General features: G+C 40.0%; 1 protein-coding gene across 1 annotated transcript in view; it reads right to left on the reverse strand.

The window, feature by feature from the left end:
• Nucleotides 1–18399, reverse strand: part of SYCP2L (synaptonemal complex protein 2 like) — a 60877-nt gene that overhangs the window by 37262 nt on the left and 5216 nt on the right. The window contains exons 5-14 of the mRNA XM_087820723.1: nt 16354–16458; nt 15968–15992; nt 12636–12721; nt 12442–12530; nt 7459–7493; nt 6492–6634; nt 4379–4431; nt 3716–3761; nt 2003–2095; nt 1845–1905 (exon numbers count right to left, since the gene is read on the reverse strand). Of these exons, the coding sequence (XP_087676849.1) occupies nt 1845–1905; nt 2003–2095; nt 3716–3761; nt 4379–4431; nt 6492–6634; nt 7459–7493; nt 12442–12530; nt 12636–12721; nt 15968–15992; nt 16354–16458 (736 nt within the window). The remainder of the gene's footprint in view (nt 1–1844; nt 1906–2002; nt 2096–3715; nt 3762–4378; nt 4432–6491; nt 6635–7458; nt 7494–12441; nt 12531–12635; nt 12722–15967; nt 15993–16353; nt 16459–18399) is intronic.

The following is an 18399-nucleotide window of genomic DNA, read 5'->3' on the forward strand; positions in this document are numbered from 1 at the left end:
TCATTTAACAGAATAATGAAGTTAGCTCATGTACACAAAAAATTCCAGCAAGGGGAGCTCGGGGCTGAGGAAGGATTACCTTATCCTAAGTGGTCCCAGGGGAGAACCTTCGGTTAGAGTTCAAGGCTAGGAAGAATTTGTTCTCTCCAGGATTTGTATGATGAGAAAGGATTGTGTTACAGATTATGTTTCACTTTTCACCCTGCTTTCAAGAAGCTAAGCACCAAATCTGAATCTCCACGTCGGACTATACTAGCCTTCATGACAGACATTTTTAGTCTTGTCTGTGGTTCCAATTTTCCATTTCTGTCATTCTGGAATAATTATGCAAGCTGACCTAAACCCTCTGTGGAAAGAAGTGAAGTATAATATCCATATAATCACATAACATTTCATTTTAAATCTTTACTAAACCCAATTATTGGAAAAATGTTATATATACTGTTATTTGCAAAAATGTCACTTTATTATTTTGTTGTTGTTGTTCATTTATAACTTATTTATTTATTGGATTTACTGGGGTGACATTGGTTAGTAAAGCCATACAGGTTTCAAGTGTACAATTCAAAATATCATCTGCAGACTGCATCATGTACTCACCACCCAAAGTCTTTCATCCCCATTTATCCCTCCTTTGTCCACTTCTACCTCCCCCCACCTTCCTAACATCCCTCTGTTTTTTAAAGACCCAATTCAGGAATCCTGATTGATGTTCAAGTATGATTATAGCTGAAATGCTGAACTGGAATAACAGGTTACTTGCAGCCACCCAGAAAAGGATCACTCCTGATTTCATGCCCCTCAGCCCTATCTATCAATCTGAGAAGAAAGGTGAGTCACAGAGGTTTAAGGGGTGGAGTCAGAGGGATGGTATTCAGATACAGGTGGCACATACCCACATAAACTCATTGACAATTGCTCTAAATCTGTGGGAAGGGAAAGACAGGCACTAAATCTTTCTTTTTTTTAAATTATGGTACAAAAAATAATATTTACCATGTTAACCATTTTTAAGTGTACAGTTTGATAGTGTTGGTATATATTGTTAGTGTGTGTGTGTGTGTGTGTGTGTGTATATGTGTGTGTATATATATACATATATACATATATACATATATACATATATACATATATATATACATATATATATATATATGTATATATGTACAACTGATCTCCAGGACATTTTTATTTTGTGAATTTGAAACTGTACCCATCAAACAGCTCCCTATTTCCCTTCCCACAGACCCTGGTAAACACCATTCTACCATTTCCATCAGGTTGACTTCTTCAGATGCCTGATATTAGTGGAATCACACAGTATTTGTCCTTTCATGGCTGGCTTTTTTCACTTAGAGTAATGCCAAGGTTCATCCATGTTGTTGCATGTGTCAGAATTTCTTTCCTTTTTGAAGTTGAATAATATTCCACTGTATGTATACACCCCATTTTTGTTTATCTATCCATTCACTGATAGGCACTTAGGTTCCTTCTACCTCTTGACAACTCTGCAATGAACAGGGGTGTATAAATATCTCTTCAAGTCCTGCTTTCAATTATTCCAGATATATACCAAGAAATGGAATTGCTGGATCACACAGTAATTTTACTTTTCATTTTTTTAAAAACTAAATCATTTTTACAGTGAGAAAGCCAGGCAAGTAACTAAATCCCAAAGTCACAAAGCGAAGGAGTCACCAGTCTTGTACCCCTGCATCCCGGTCCTGGGCCCAATGCTCCTTCCACCACATGTCCACTCTAAGGCACAAAGTCTACTCTATAATTAACTAAGTGTATGCTGCAACTATAAACAGAAATAATACTCTGATAATTTATCATCTTACCTATTATGCTGAAATTAATCACTGCTTCCTTCAAAAGTCTTACTGAATCCCACAGAGCACTCTTGGGGAAAAAAATAAGTGAAATTCATGAGCACATAACACATACTTGCATATGAACAATCTCTAAGTGCTTTTAAATAGAAATCAAATGTAATTACCTTGGTATTATCTATATAAAAAGTTACACTCTGACTTCCTAGGTTGAAATCAATCCAAAATTCCTCTAATTTTTCATCTGCTGGTTTTCTCATCTGTAAGAAATAATTTCAGCATAAATTATACACAGAAATATCATGTCAAAGGGTCAGATGAAAATTTTCTCATTAAAAACAGAAGTTCTGCTTTTTCTTAAACACTACCCCAATATTATAGGGTGTCCTTTTTATTGCCTTACTAATTTTTGCAAAACAAAAGAGAGGCCTTGGTTTTATACAACTAAGCTATTTCTGAAGGAAAAAAATGACCCACTATCCCTTACTATTTAATAGATGTTCACATGTGCCAGATGACTCTGTCCACACAAATTTTTTTCCTAGTGAAGTCACAGAGACAGCAATTCTATGTTTCAGCAGTAACAGTCCACAGTGCATATGGATGGAAACTTCTAGCGAAGGAAGTACTGGGACCAAATATAAGTGGTTATTTGCCTTTTAACTTATCATCTATTAGAACAGAGCTAAGACTTAAAGATTTCAAATACTCTTCATTTTAATTATTATAAAATATAATATGCTTATAGTAAAGAGAAAGAGTCCAACAGTATGGTGTTTAAAGAAACAGCAAACATCTCCTTCTCTGCCCCGACTTCCCATAGGCACCACTGACAATGTCTTTGTTTTCTCCCAGACCTGTTGTAGACATATATCAGGACATATAGAGTCTTTATTCCACAGCAATGAAGCAAGCACTAGACTTACTATTCTACACCTGGTTTTCCAATAAATAGTATTTCTTGGACACCTTTCCATCACACATACCAACTTTCTTATATCTATCGAGTTGAATAAAGGTTTTAACTCACAATGTGTTCCTGGAAGCCAGTGTAAGGGCCCTGATTGTAGCTGATAGAAATTCAGAAGTCCAAGAAAGAAGACAAACCAAACAGAGATTGGACTCCCCAGATAATTAGAAGGAAAAATAGAATTTAGATATAGGAATCAAGCTACCAAAACCAATTCTAGAGAGAAATTTGTAGTGTAATCATGAGTTGCAGATGTAGTTCACAGAGGCCTAGAAGGGGGTTCTGAATCCAAAACAAAGAAATGGTTTATTAGGACATTCTGAGGACATGGTCCAGGAAACCGCCAACAGAGTCAAGGTTCAGAGATCTTTGAAGATTTTACACCAAAATTGAGATGTTGCAGGTTGGGACACTTTTACATGAAGGACCTTGTTCCTCTGGAAACCAAAGGAAGTAGTAGAAAGAGGTTGCTCAATTTTGAACTATAAAGTACAAATTAGAATTACCTAGAAAAAAGGGAAAGTGCCCCCAAGTGCTGGGGATGGAGTAGGAAGCATCAACTGTGTAGAAAATTGCCCTTTTCCCTTTATCTAGGCATGAATATCGTTAACTACTAACAGAGTAAAATAAGGCTAGGCTCCTGTAATTGACCTCATGTGCACCTGTATGCCCTAAAATCTGTTGATCTAGTAGTAACAGTAGGATACTTAAACTTACTGGTAATGCACCCCAGTTACAGTATGAAAGATGGGGAAAGGGACAATGAGCTTCAGAGTTGAGGCCTCTACAAGAAGTGGGCTTCCTTTTATAAAGAGCCCTTCTGAGTAGCAAGAGCAGCATGGCCTAAGTAAACCTAACCATGGGTTTCGTTACACACCACCCTCACGGCCCCCAAGAAATACAAACATACCTCATGCCCATCAGCAAAAGCAGCAACACACGGAAATGAATAGACCCTGTAAAACACTTCACAATTAAAAAGTAAAAATATGGATGGAACCCAAGCCCAACCTACAGGTGTTCTACAAACAGGCAATTATAACTAGGGCACGCCATCAAGCCTCTTTGTACAAGGTATGAAAAGGGATCTCAGACCTGCAAATGGAGATCTACTGTGGCTAAATTTCAAGTCTCCGATCTGGCAGTCTACAAGCCAAGTTTACTGGTACTATTATCTCTGCCCAGTCGCTTGGCAAAATTCCCAATAAAAGGAGTGAATTTAGCAAATATCTTCTCATCAAGGATTTACTGTCCATAATACACCTATCTCTAGTGACCTCAAGTCTGTAGGAAATCACTCCTCATAAAATCTTCCCAGAAGATTGTTAGAAATATTCCAAATCATAAATACGCTAAAAGACTGATAGAGATTATTTTTAAACACACAAATGAATAGGCAGAATATCTCTAATCTTCCGAGTTTTTTACTCAATGGATAACTCAGTAGTACTCAGTAAATTATGTATCCTATAGTCTGTCCTAAAATAAAATAAAACAGATCCTAGATTTTTCTGATATTAGATCTTTTCAGAATAAGCTAGTCAATAAAATAATGCTCAGAGAAATATCTTACCTTCTTTGGTCGCCAAGTCTGTTGTTTAGGTAATTGAGAAACAGTCTACTGTCCTTCAAAGTAAATAATGCAAACTTTTTAATAGAACATCAAGATGTCTTAAATAGTACCACCCTCACCAGCATGCAGAGGCCAGTGTTTGCCTCTAAATTTCCAAGATCTAGTAATATCACAGGCTTCATGAGGATTCAATATTATATGTTAACTAAAACAATACTTTGTGTCACAAAAAGGAGGCTCCAGATCTATGTTCTAGAAGGAATCCCCCAACCAGGAGATTTTCAGCTGAGGGAAGTGTAGTTACATGTACAATTATGTTTCCCTTGGTTAGAAGAGAATAGAAATACATCTTACTGATGAGCTGGATGACAATATTTGACTAACCCACTGGGTATCCATCTCCCTAACATCTGCCCAGCACAAGCCAACCACAAAGCCATAAAACTCATTGACTTTGGGTTTACCTGGGTATATTATCACCTGCCAGTTTTCCTTACCCAGAATACTCTACCCCACTACTTCCTGGGTTTTCTCTCCCAGTGTATGTTCTAAAAATAAAGAGTATTTTTAGAGTTCTCCTATCCAACATCTATTAGGAAGGTACATTTGTTGCCTCCAAAATTCAAAAGCCAAAGAGACTCTACTCTGATCTAGGTTTTTGTCCCTTTAGTTGGAAGGACTGGATGTTGTACTCAGTCCTTACATTCCATGCCTACATTCAGCACTAAATAGACAACAGTAATGTAAGCCTTAATATAAAAGTGGTTCGATTAAGGAGTTGATGACTCTAGGGTGTGGGGTATGACTTGAAAACCAAGATAATTACTTTTGTCCTGTTTTCATCAAATTTCCATGCAGATGAGAGAACACCACGGAGGAGAAAATAAACTAATATCTGGGTGTCTACAGCATGCCTGGCACCTTCATTTTCTCTCATTTAATTCTCCCAGTGTTGAGGTCAGTTTCATTTCCATTTTTACAGATGAGGACACTTGGGTTTCTCGAAAGTCAACTTGCCAAAATGCAAATATCAAAATACTTATAAATCAGGGAGGTGGCACTCCAGGGGCTCATGGTCTTTCCATTTAGATCAAATTGAATCCTGACTATTACAGGTCTGGCAATAGGCTCAGAGTCAAATATAATATATTTAATAATATATTTAGCTCTGGCTGGTGTTGCTCGGTGGTTAGGGCATCGGCCTGCCCACCAAAGGATCACAGGCTCGATTCCAGGGTTGCAGGTTTGATCCCTAGCCCCGGGACCCTGGTCGGAGCATGTGCGGGAGGCAATGGATTAGATCGATGTGTCTGTTTCACATGGATGTTTCTCTCCCTCTCTCTCTCTCTCCCCCTCCCTCCCTTCCACTCTCCCTAAAAATCAATGGAAGAAAATATCCTCATTGAGGATTAATAGAATCCCAACTGCACAGCCATTCAAACCAAAAAGCCTAGTTCAACATGAACACAGTTATAAATAATTTTTCCCTTCCCTAAGTATCTAACCCTCATTTTCAGAACTTTTTCCAAGAGGGAAAACATTTTAGCTACTTTAAGATGAAGGTGAGTATGCAACAAAACCATCAGCTATTTTAGTGCAACTTGAGAAGACAACTGCAGTGAACCCAGGCTCATGGGAGACACTGAAAATTATTGTTCCTCCAAACTGGAGCAGCTCAATGGCTCCCAACACGAACACCCATAATACTCCTCCAGCACTACCGCACAGGGTGCCAATTAACAGCCTCCTGTTATTACACCGGCTGCTCTCTGCAAGGCTGAAATTCACTTTCTTTACTCCTCCAACTCTTCAAGTTTCCTTGAAAAGCTGTTCCCCTGCCTCACATTTTCTCTGACTGAATCCATTAAATTCACACATAGGTCATTTCTACGTTACCCATAAAGAAGTCCTGCCTGTATCCCCATATTTGACCTACAATATTGTTTGTACTGTCCTCAAATTGCTTCACATAAGTGGGAAACGAAAAGTTCAAGAATGGCAACTTAATCATATTTAAGGGGGAAAAAAAAACCCTCCCCTGAGCCCAGGAAAGTACTAAGAGAATGCTTAATAAGTACAAATTAGATGGGATTTTGAGGACCAGGAATCACACCGTCTCAAATTCACGATCCTTAATATTTTTGAAAGCTTCAGCAATGACATCATCTTCAAACCACTGACGGACAAGGTCATTCCTTGATGTTTTAGTTGTCAGTCTACACAATGCTTCAGAAAGAGAGACCTGCTGGTTGTAATCTAGAGATTAAAAACATGGGTAATTCTGGGCTCAAAGCAAAGGAAGAAATGAGTTCCAAAGATCAGCATTTGCTCTAAGAAATTCCATCTTAGGAGCCTAGTATTGTGTCTTTTAAGCAGCAAGATGTATCCTGGAGTAATTATAATCATTTAAATTCAATATTTAAGAAATAGTAGGAGAACACCTAAACAGTAGGTCTAAACAGCATGTAACAGATCTTAAATAAATAATATATCTGCATTTTATGTTATATATATTAAAACATTCATCAAAAGCAGCTCATCAAATAGCCTTTAGAAAATACTTCTACTACAAAAATTAAATCTCAAGATTGTGGTATTTCACAGCAGGTAAATAAAAACTACATATACCAACATGTTTAAATTTCAAATAGTTTTAAAGATAAGAAGAAAGTTGCAGCTGGATATGTACAACAGAATGAGATTTATAAAATGCTTTTAAAATTTGCAAAACAATAATGTATGTTTCTTTTGAATACATAGTGTAAAAGTAAAAAAATATATACTGAGGAATGAAAAGCACAAGTCAAAGATTACGTCTACCAATGGAGGGGGGCGTGAGAGCACAAATGTGGCAAAATGATAAAATCTGATGAAGTTGGTTGGTGAGTAAATGAGCATTCATTAATTACTCTTTATGGTTTTCAACATGCTGAAAATTCTCATAATAAATGACAAACCAATATCCTAATTCCTATTTTCAGTTTGGCCATAATTTATTTCCCATAGTTCCAAGATGCTCATAAAACCCCTAATGTCCAATATTTAATATTTTCATATTTAAAATGCTAAACATTTCTTACCACCCACAGTCAAGATTGTCCTTGCAAAATCTTTCCTGAAAAACATTTAGATAAACTGCATTTTATTGAAATGAACCTAAATAGGCAAAACTTCACTATATTGGCATTAAAATTTTAAACCAAGATTTATATTTTTGAAACTACTTATTTCAAATTCAGTATTAACATTTTTCTCAATGTCAAAAATAGATTTTTATGGAAAAATTTTCTCAAGTTTGTATAAATGTACTTTTTTTTTTTTCCAAAAAAAAGCTGTGTTTCTATTTCTCCTTCTGTAAAGTGAATTCAATTTGATGATCTCTGATGATTCATCAAATGTTAAGATTCTGTAATTTTGTAATTCTGTAATTCAGCAACTTTGTGAGCATGTGTGCCCATTTTTTACATATTTTGACATCCAGAAGAAATATTAACAATAAGTGCTGTGAGTCTTTCCAGTGAGTTTTTTTTAACTTTTTTAAAAAACTGATTATATTACAGGTATAACAGGATTATTACATTATTGAAACTAACACAGACCCCTATTGCACGCAGACTGCCCCCAACTTACAATGGTTTGACTTATGATTTTTTGAAGTCACAATGGCACAAAAACCATATGCATAATAAATTACATGAGATAGTCAACACTTTATTTTAAAATAGGCTTTGTATTAGATGATTGTGCCTTACTTTTGACTATCATAAGTGTTCTAAGCACATTTGATTGGGTGTATTCGATGCATTTTCGACTTATAATATTTTCAATTTACGATGGGTTTATTGGGACATAACCCCACTATAAGTCAAGGAGCATCTGTATTTAGCAATTTTAATTAAATGCTAACAAGTGTGATGTAGGATTTTTTTTAATGTTTAAAATAACTCCCATTTTAAAGAACAGATTTGTTAAGAAATCTTAAGAGTACTTCAGTTTCTCATAATAAATTATTGATTTGTTACTATTAAATAGAAGCTTTAAAACAGCACCACTGAGAGTTCTGCTTAATTTTATGCTTGCATATTTTACCCAAAGTCTAGAATATTCCAGACTTTCTAGCACATACAAACAATAAGGTAGGACCATAGAACTGAATTGAAAACTTAGGAGAAAACTCCAGTCAGCTAATCTCCAATACTAAATACACCACGAAGAATAATGATTTCATCCTGGCCGGGTGGCTCAGTTGGTTGCAGTGTCCTCCTGGGCACCAAAAGGTTGTGGGGTTCAATCCCGGGTGGGGCACGTTCGGGAGGCAACCAATCGATGTTTCTGTCTCTCTCTCCCCTTTCCTCTTTCTCTAAAATATCAATAAGAATATATCCTCAAGTGAGGATTAAAAAAACTCAATAATGATTTCACTAATGTATTCAATAAATATTTTTTAGGAAAACTTCACTAGAAAAACTATACTGCAGACTAGTTAAATGGACAAACATGACAGCAATGAGCTCCATGCTCCCCAGTCACCTATTTGAGGCCTACACTCTGGTCAACCAGGTCGCCTTTCCGTGCCCAGTCAAGGCTGCACGTCACATGAGGATTGCATGTCACATGAGGATTGCACATCACATGAGGATCGCACGTCACATGAGGATTGCATGTCACATGAGGATTGCACGCCACAATGACATCATCAATGCCAGTCAGTGGTCAGCTCACAGTAATAGTTTTAGGTTCAATTTCAAAACAGGGGGCTGGTGTTGCTCTTCCCATGGTCACACATTACAACCTTACTTCCAACTTTCAATGTCCCAAAGCTACACAATTGTGACTGGAGCAGCAACACAGAAAAAATCCATCACTTGAAAAGCAATACAGGGAGAAACAAAGATGGCGGTGTAGGTAACAGCTGTACCCGCCGCAATTACAACTAAAATACAGAACTGCCATCATCACTCAGAACCCCCTGGAATCCAGCTGAACAGAAGCCCTACAACCAGGGAACTGAAGAAGCATCGAGACCGGGAGGAGGGGCAGAGACGCGGGCGGATCAGGGCTGAAACTCTGAGAGGCGGCCGCAGGCCCACACCCGGTGCCGCAAGTTAAACCTGGGAGGGCATCTTGGGGGCGGAGGCTTCCCAGAAGAGTGAAGGGTCCCAGCCCCTCAGCAGGCCCCAGCCCAGGGCCCCAGGGCAGGGAAGAGAAGTCCCCACACCTTTGGGCTGTGAAACCAGCAGGGACTGTCCCTGAGGGACGCGGAGGCTCCGGGAGCCCCAGCAGCTCCTCCTAAAGGGCCCGGCACCGACTCACTCGGACGCTCCCTCTGAGCCCAGCGCCGGGGAGCGGCCGGAAAGGACCTGGGACACTCGGGGAGGAACTAACCTGCCTGAGATCCGGGTGAGAGGTGGGGGGGCGGCTTCCTCCCGGGCAGAAGGGCTGGCGGAGGCCATGGCTCCTTTGGCGAGTCCTCCCGGCACAGCCGGCAGCAGGCGCCATATTTGAGTCGCCAGCACCTGACTCACACCTTTGGCCCCGCCCCGTGATTCCTGGAGGCCCCGCCCCTCCCCACCTGCTGCTCATCCAGGCCATTTCCAGGGGCTTTTCTGTGCAAGTGGCCTCTGGAGCCTCATGCTCAGGACTTTCCTAAAATCTCTCAAACAAGCAGCAGCGGGCCCCATACAGCTTGATAAGCGGCACCAGGCCTGGCACTAGCAGCAGCTGCATTGGCTCATAGCTTGGCCTCTCCTGGACACCTCCAAGCCCAGCACAAGTAGCAGCCAACTACGGTTTGCTGTGTAGCTCAGGCTGGGTGGCCCTGGGCAAGGCACTGGCACAGGCTGACTTTGCACCTCCCAGGAGGCCCCAGAGACAGTGCACCTGGTGGTCAGACTCGACCACGCTGGATTACAACCCTACCGCATCCATGAGTGACACACTCATGGGGCGTACTAGCTGAACACCAAAGCTCCACTGAAGTAAATCCTCCCCATAGGGGTGTCTCCAGCACAGCAGCTCTCTGGCTATAGTTGCAGCTGGTCCTCACAGCTGATTGGCCTGGGGGTCAATTCCTCGCAGTGACACCAACAGCAACCAAGGCTCAACTACAACAGGACAGTGCACACAGCCCACACAGGGGAGCACCTAGAAGGCTCAGCTCAGGTGACTGTGGAGGCTGAGCCACTGGACCCTACAGAACACCTACTACCCAAAGCCACTCTACCAATTCCAGGAGACATAGCAGCTCTACCTAATACATAGAAACAAACACCAGGAAGCAGCCAAATGTGGAGGCAAAGAAACATGTCACAAAGGAAAGAACAGAAGAAATCTCTAGAAGAGGAACTAAATGAAATAGATCCAAGCAAGCTAACGGATACAGAGTTCAGAATTTTGTTTATAAGGATGTTTAAGCATACTATTAGGGAAATAACAGAGAAAATCGATAACATAATAAAGTACCAATTTGAAATGAAGGCTACACGAACTGAAATGAAGAATAATTTACAGGGAGTCAACAGTAGAGTAGAGGATGCTGAGAATCAAATCAGCAATTTGGAACATGAGGAAACAAAAAACACACAACCAGAGGAGCAAAAAGAAAAAAGAATCCAGAAATATGAAGATAGCATAAGGAGCCTCTGGAACAACTTCAAGAGGCCCAACATTCATATTATTGGGGTGCCAGAAAGGGAAGAAATAGAGCAAGAAATCGAAAACCTATTTGAAAAAATAATTACAGAAAACTTCCCCTACCTGGGGAAAGAAATAGACTTACAAGTCCAGGAAGCACAGAGGGTCCCAAACAAGAGGAACCCGAAGAGGCCCACAGCAAGACACATCATCATTAAAGTGCCAAAGGTTAAAGACAAAGAGAAAGTCTTAAAAGCAGCAAGAGAAAAGCAGTTAGTTACCTACAAGGGAGCACCCACAGGACTGTCAGCTGATTTCTCAACAGAAATTTTGGAGGCCAGAAGGAAGTGACAAGAAATATTCAAAGTGATGAAAAACATGGAACTACAACCAAGATTGCTCTACCCAGCAAAGCTATCATTTAGAATTAAAGGTCAGATAAAGAGCTTCACAGATAAGAAAAAGCTAAAGGAGTTCATCACCACCAGACCAATACTATGTGAAATGCTGAAGGGTCTTCTTTAAGAAGAAGCTAATGAATAGAAGAATCTGACGAACTATTTAGATTCAGAGACATTGACGCATGCAAGAGACGATCATATTTCAGAGGAAAGAGGGAAGGGGTGGAGGGTGGGAAGAGATTAACCAAAGAAGTTATATGCATATATGCATAACCCATGGACACAGACAATAACGGGGTGAAGGCCTGGGGAGGGGGTGGGAGTGAAGTGGAGGGGATCAATTGGGGGGAAAAATGGGATACCTGTAACACTTTCAACAATAAAAATAAATTTAAAAAAAAAAGAATTAAAATCTTGAAGAAGAAAAAAAGAAAGAAAAGAAAAGCAATACAAAGTCCATGCCCTATTGGTATAGTTAATAGTTGGTAGCCTTTGGATATTTGTTCTCTACCAGGGAATGTGCTAATCACTTTCAATGGATTGCGTGATTCCACTGGTATACAACTATCAATCAGGTATTAATGTTGGCTCCATTTTACAGGCAAGCAAACTGAGGTACAGTGAGGTTAAGACTGTGCTCTAGATGATGCAGTGAGCACAGATGGCAAAATCAGGATTTGAAGCCAAGCTGTTTACCAGCAGGATCTGTCCTCAACATTCTCCCACAAGTAACTTATTTAGTTCACATTGACAGTGAAAAAATTATCTGTAGCCCAAGAATGCACTTTATGTCACAAACTTGACGGAAAAAAAATATCCAAAGCCCGTATTACTAAAAAGGAAGAGCTTCGCCAAGTCTGGCTTTTTTCATCGGCCCTCCCTCATGCCTTGGCACGGTGCTCGACCCATTATAGGTGCGAAGCACTTCCCGAAGGGGGAGGAAGCAGCAGCCTGAGGACAGGCTGGGGAGCACAGCAGAGGGATTTCGCCTGACATCACCATCACGCAGCGGAGTACAAGGTCACTTACAGGAGCTGTCTGGGGCCTTCTGACAGGGAGAGCTGTTTTCTCTCTTCCCAAGGTACGGCTTGCAAAATGCTGTTCAGAGTCTTCAGAGCCTGTTCCGAGTTGGAGAGAGCCATCGATGGGGAAGGAACAAAGCAGGGGTCAGTTTCTATGCGTTTCTACAGCAACTACTATCTGTTTTGCTATTTGCCACTCACCTCTTGTTGAGTCAAATGAGTTACCGTTTTTTCTGTCACCAGAGATCCTAAGGTAAACATGAAGGAATCCAACATCTGAATTTTTCCTGAAAGCGTAATTTTAAAACAATCAAATGGATTCTAGAAAGAATAAGGAAATGCCTTCTTACGCAGCAGGAAGAGCCAAAGGCTGGGGACACTATGGGAGCCATAAGCATTTCAGAATTAGTCCAGGCAAGAGACAAATGATGGCCTGCTCTGAGGCCTAGAAACCACCAGGCCACGAAACACTTGCTCTGCACAGACCACCACCCCACCCCACCCCAAGGAAAACAAGAGCAGCACATGCAAAGTGGGGCTGTTGTGATGATCGCAGCTCAAGCAAAACACCTTTTGTCCAGACTGAGCCATGTGCAAAGGGCAGCTCCTGCACACAGCGTCCTGTTGCTTCTATGTGTTTCTTACATTTACGTATTCTATAAAAATCAAAAATTGATAAGGTCTTATGCTAACAGAAGCAGAAAATTTTTAAATAAAGTGTTGACCTTTATTAAATAGCATAATCACAGAAACTTCAACAGTATTTATGTTGGTACATAGCTTTTTGTTTTTAATATGTCTTTATTAATTTCAGAGAGAGGAAAGGAGAGGGAGAGATAGAAACATCATTGACGAGAGAGTCGTCATTGATCGGCTGCCTCCTGCATGCCCCCGACGACCAGGAACACAGACTGCACCCGGGCATGTGCCTTGACTAGGAATCCAACCTTGATCTCCTGGATCCTAGGTCAATGCTCAATCGCCGAGCCGAGCCTGGCGGGGCTCGGTACATAGCTTTTAAAAGAGTATATGGTAATACTCTATGCTTATTAAGTGAACTATTATTTTTATTTTGTTTGAGCATATTATGTTAAGATATGAAATGATAGCAGTAGTGTACACTGCGAAAACTTATGGTAAGATCACAGTATTATTCTGATAGGTTCAGATGTGCAATTTTGATATATGAATTATTCATCACATATCATATGCTATTAAACCCCCATGTAACTCATGAAATTGTAGGAACCCAACCCAGAAAGTAGAAATTTAAAGATCCCTCTTTAGTGCCCAAACAGCCAGATTAATACTGCTAGATAAATCTCTTGAAATCAGATATTTGGCTAGGGGCTCTGGCAACAACTTGCCTGTCAGCTAAAATCTTGAGAGGAAGCGTTGACCTATGATCCAGGATATCAGGGTTTGATTCCCAGTCAGGGCATGTGCCCGGGTTGAGGGCTCCATTCCCAGTAGGGGTCGTGTAGGAGGCAGCCGGCCAATGATTCTCTCATCATTGATGTTTCTATCTCTCTCTCCCTCTCCCTTCCTCTCTCTAAAGTCAATAAAGACATATTTTAAAAAAAAACAAAAACTTGAAAGGAAGATTCTAACAGAGCCCAGTTGGACAGCAGGGGACCATAAAGATACAGATAGGCATAGGCATAGACACAGACATACTCCAGGCCTAAAGCCCCAGGTTAAATGAAATAAATCTGGATAAAATATGGAGAAGGAATAAAAACATGTTGAATTCCTTGTTATACAGTATAAAGAAGAAATAAAGTTCCATAATTTTGATGTTGATAATTAAATTAGAGTAACTACCACTATAATAAAATTTGAACACAAGCTATTCAAATCACTAGAGAGGAGCAAACTGTGAAAGAAAATATAACCCATATAGCAAAGCACAAAACAAAGGAGTCGTAAAATGGTACACTTCCAATAAGATGACATAAATCTTGGAACAAAAAGAAAGGAATAATTCTATCAATGGTAGGAGGAGGTAGGAATGTCAGTGAAAGCATCTTTGTAATTCAAAGACAGAGATTAGGTATCAACTCCATAGAGCCTGGATATAACAATACCCATGGCAAAATGACAGTCAGAGGCCAGACAGTCAAGTGTGAAAATGTGACACTTGCAGAGAGGTCAGCCACCATAAGGTGGCCAGAATGGGCTCCAAGCACAAACTGTCATTGCTATGGATTTACATGTTTCCCCCCAAATTAATAGGTTGAAACCCTATTTATGTGAACATATTTGAAATGTGATCATATTTGAAATGAGCTCCTTTGGAAAGGTAATTAGTGTTGGATGCAGTCATGAGGGTGGGGTCCTCATGATGAGATTAGTGCCTTTATAAGATGAGACACCAGAGAGTTGGCTTGCTGTCTCCCACATGAGGGCACAGCAAGCCAGAGAGTTCTCACCAGAACCCAACATGCTGGCACCCTGATCTCAGATTTCCAGCCTCCAGAACTGGGAGAAAATAAATTTCTGTTGTTAAGCCACTGAGCCTATGGTATTTTGTGATGGCAGCCAGGGCTGACTAAAACAGTCATCTGTTTTAGAGCAGTGTTTCCTCCATCTGGGGTGATGGAGCTATTGTAAAGATAGGAATCTATAAGTGGACCAAGGAACAATTGTACTGAGTCGGTAGATCTTTCTCATATATATATTTTTTCAAATATGCAGTGATATACACTGCTGTAATTAATAAAAGACAGGTTTATTTTTAAATGTTACAAAATTCAAAGTAGTTTTTACCATTGTGTATTTTATTAATCAATTTTAGAGACGGTAACTATCACTTATGAAGTTCATAAAAAAATTGACTTGAAAGTATTTGGATCCACTGACTTAGAATAGGGGGACTTTTTTTTATTATTATTATTAATTAACTAAGCGCCATGTATACCTAAGCTTCTAGCATTGAATTTCCTCAATTACAAGATTCCATCCATTGTAGAATGTAGTGTTGACTTAATAACAGCTTTTCAAAGAAAAATAAGAAGATAGACAATGGAAGAGGCCACATCCATTTTAAAATGGCCTCAATTTCTGACGTGTTCAAATATTTTAAGTGTGTCTTTGAACCCGTAGTATCATAATTCAAGGTGTCAAATCACCTTTAAGCTGAGTAAATGGAACAGAATCATCAATCTAACTTCCAAATATTCTAAAAATTTGCCTTTTACACTCTTGAAAGACAGAGAAAGGCATCTGAATCAGCACCAAGTTAAATCAGTAAGAGCTAAACTTTGCTGGTTTGAAATCACAAAAGTGGCTCTCCATACCTGAGTGGACCAAGGTAGCCACTGGTGGCAGGACCTCAGGCCAACTGAGACATACTTTACAACAAAATCTACTTCAACATCACAACACAACTACCATAAGACGGTCAATAAATCCAAATATAACAATTAAACCCACTTTACTTTTACATATCATTTAGACAAATATTCTCTCTGTACCAGAATATTCTATTAATAAAAAGCAAATAGCCAATTAGTGGTAAATAATACGCTTACCTTTTCTAGTACTCCTGGAAGTAATCTAATAAAAAGAAAAAGTAAAGCTTGCATTACTTTTAAAAAGCATTATAAACTATAATGTTGATACATTAATCCTAACATTTCTAGAGAAACCCTATTTGACTTTCAATCACTTTATTAAAATCAGCATATCACTCTCAATCAGGTGAACTGGTATGTATGAATATATAAAACACCTCATCTTTCTATAACAGTGATTATCTATATTAATGTTTGTTTCTATTTAACATATTCTAATAATAAAATATGAGTCTTTTAGTAAAACCCACATCTTAGAAAAATACAAGTTTTAGAAATAACTCAAAGGTTCCTGCAAACTACCAATGGTATCTGTTCAGCGAGGCATCCACCCCCATCCTTACCAGCACTGTGTCAAAGAAGTCTTCTGTGACAGTAATCAGGGATGTGTCTGAAGCTAGATCTTCCACGGTCAGAAATCCTACTGTTCTTTCAAACCAGGTCGCCATGTACACAAGAGAAGAAACACAGATGGAACCCTCATGACTGCATGACTGCCTACTCGATAAAATTTCACAAGATCATTCTTTCACTAGAGCAAATAATTTTAAAGACCTTTTCCCATTCCATCCATTCCAAGGCCTCCATCTAGAACACTCCAGGATGTAATCATACTGCTACAGAGCTGCAATGAGTAAGCTCTCAGATACCAGCAAGAATGATTAGACATGGCCAGGAGCAATGCCAGAAAAACACAAGAAGGGGCTTGTGAGGAAGGGTGAAGAGATAAATGAGCCTCCGGACACAGGAGATGTCCTGTCCTCTGGGAAGCTGTAGAAGACAAGCTCTCCAAGGAGATGCAGAATTTGGAGCAGGCTCCAGGAGTACGTGTCATACAGTAAATATGCCTACGTCTGGCTACCTTCCTTTGGCCAAAAGCTTCCAGCTACTTAGGAGATTTTTCTTTTCTACAGGCACATTTATCTAAGTTTATATTAAGTTGCTAGGATTGGTATGATTTTAAATAAACTTCTATAAACCCTCCTACAACGTATTTATTCAATAAAGCAAAGGGCCATCTTTGGACCAGTTTTGCTGAGACTGGTCACTCTTACAAAAAAAGGAAAAGAAAACGGAAAAAGAAAGGAAAAGTCCTGCACGCGTAGCTAGAAATTACCAGTTGAACATGAAGTTGATAGCATGAGTTCATGACAAACAACTCTTATAGGAGTGGGGCCTGGAACCTGTCCAATTTGGAGCCAAGAACACAAGGCACCCCGCTGAAGACCATGAACGAGCCGATCAGCTCTCATCGCCAGCTGCACATGAGGAGAGCCCCGGAACTCGGAAACACCCCCATACCTGGGACCACTGCAGACCCAGCAAACCTGAACCTCTGGTGATGGGGCCCAGGCAGTGCTTGTTAAAGCCCCCAGGCCTTTCTAAGGCACAGCGGCGAGAGCCACAACTATGTTCCAACTAATGTTTCTATGATTTCAAATCAGATCAATATTTGCATTCGACTGGATCATCCACCTCCTGAAGCAAACTTTCCTCCGACAGCCAGAAGAAAGAAATGTGGCTCTGCACAGCCAGAGGAACTCACAGCTAAGGCGACAGTTTCTCCCTCCCTATATTCATACTCAAAATTCTATGCTTTTAAATACATTTTTGTCATCATTCATTCATTTCCCCAAATCCTATCCCCCCCCCCCAACCCATCAAAATATATTGGTTGAGTAGAGATACAGAGAAATAGGGGAAATGCTGCACTATTTGACCAAGACTTGGGACCAAGAAGTCACTCCCGAACCCATTTACGTGCCATGATCACACATGGATGGTCTAACAGATGACACCAACCGGTCCCACAGCTGCGTCGTTCCTGGAAGTCCAGGCGACACAGTTATTTACAGATGCACTAGCTACTACTCATATGTATATTGTGCAGGACGAGTTGCTTAATCTTCCTGGATCTTAGGGCACAGGACTAATGCATTCCTTTCTGTAGCACATTTTTATTCTGTGCAGGGTAACACCCCAGCACATTTTGTGTTGACCTGCAAACACAACTGGCTTTAGAAGTACAGAATCTAATATCCTCTCCACTTTGGTAATATCCATCTACTCTTCTTGGCCAAAAGTTACATAAACAGCACATGCTTTAAGTGTGTCTAAATGATGGTTATGAAATTTTCCTAATTTACCAATCAGAATTCCAATGGAAATTTCTATTTGATTTCAAAACTCCAGTGGAGATTTGCTCTAACACTTGAAACCTTTGGGAGAGTGTTCTTAAATCAAAATAGGAAGTTCAGGTTGGGGCAGATGGCAACTCACCCCCCCCCCATAACCAGCTTAAGGTTCCAAGGTACCCCTGCTCCATTTCCTTTCAAGTTTTATCTTCTCTTCCCTGCTTCCTGTTATCTGCCTGAGTGTGTATCAGGGAG

Source organism: Miniopterus natalensis, chromosome 9, assembly GCF_054644295.1.
Source record: "Miniopterus natalensis isolate mMinNat1 chromosome 9, mMinNat1.hap1, whole genome shotgun sequence".
Lineage (NCBI taxonomy): Eukaryota > Metazoa > Chordata > Mammalia > Chiroptera > Miniopteridae > Miniopterus > Miniopterus natalensis.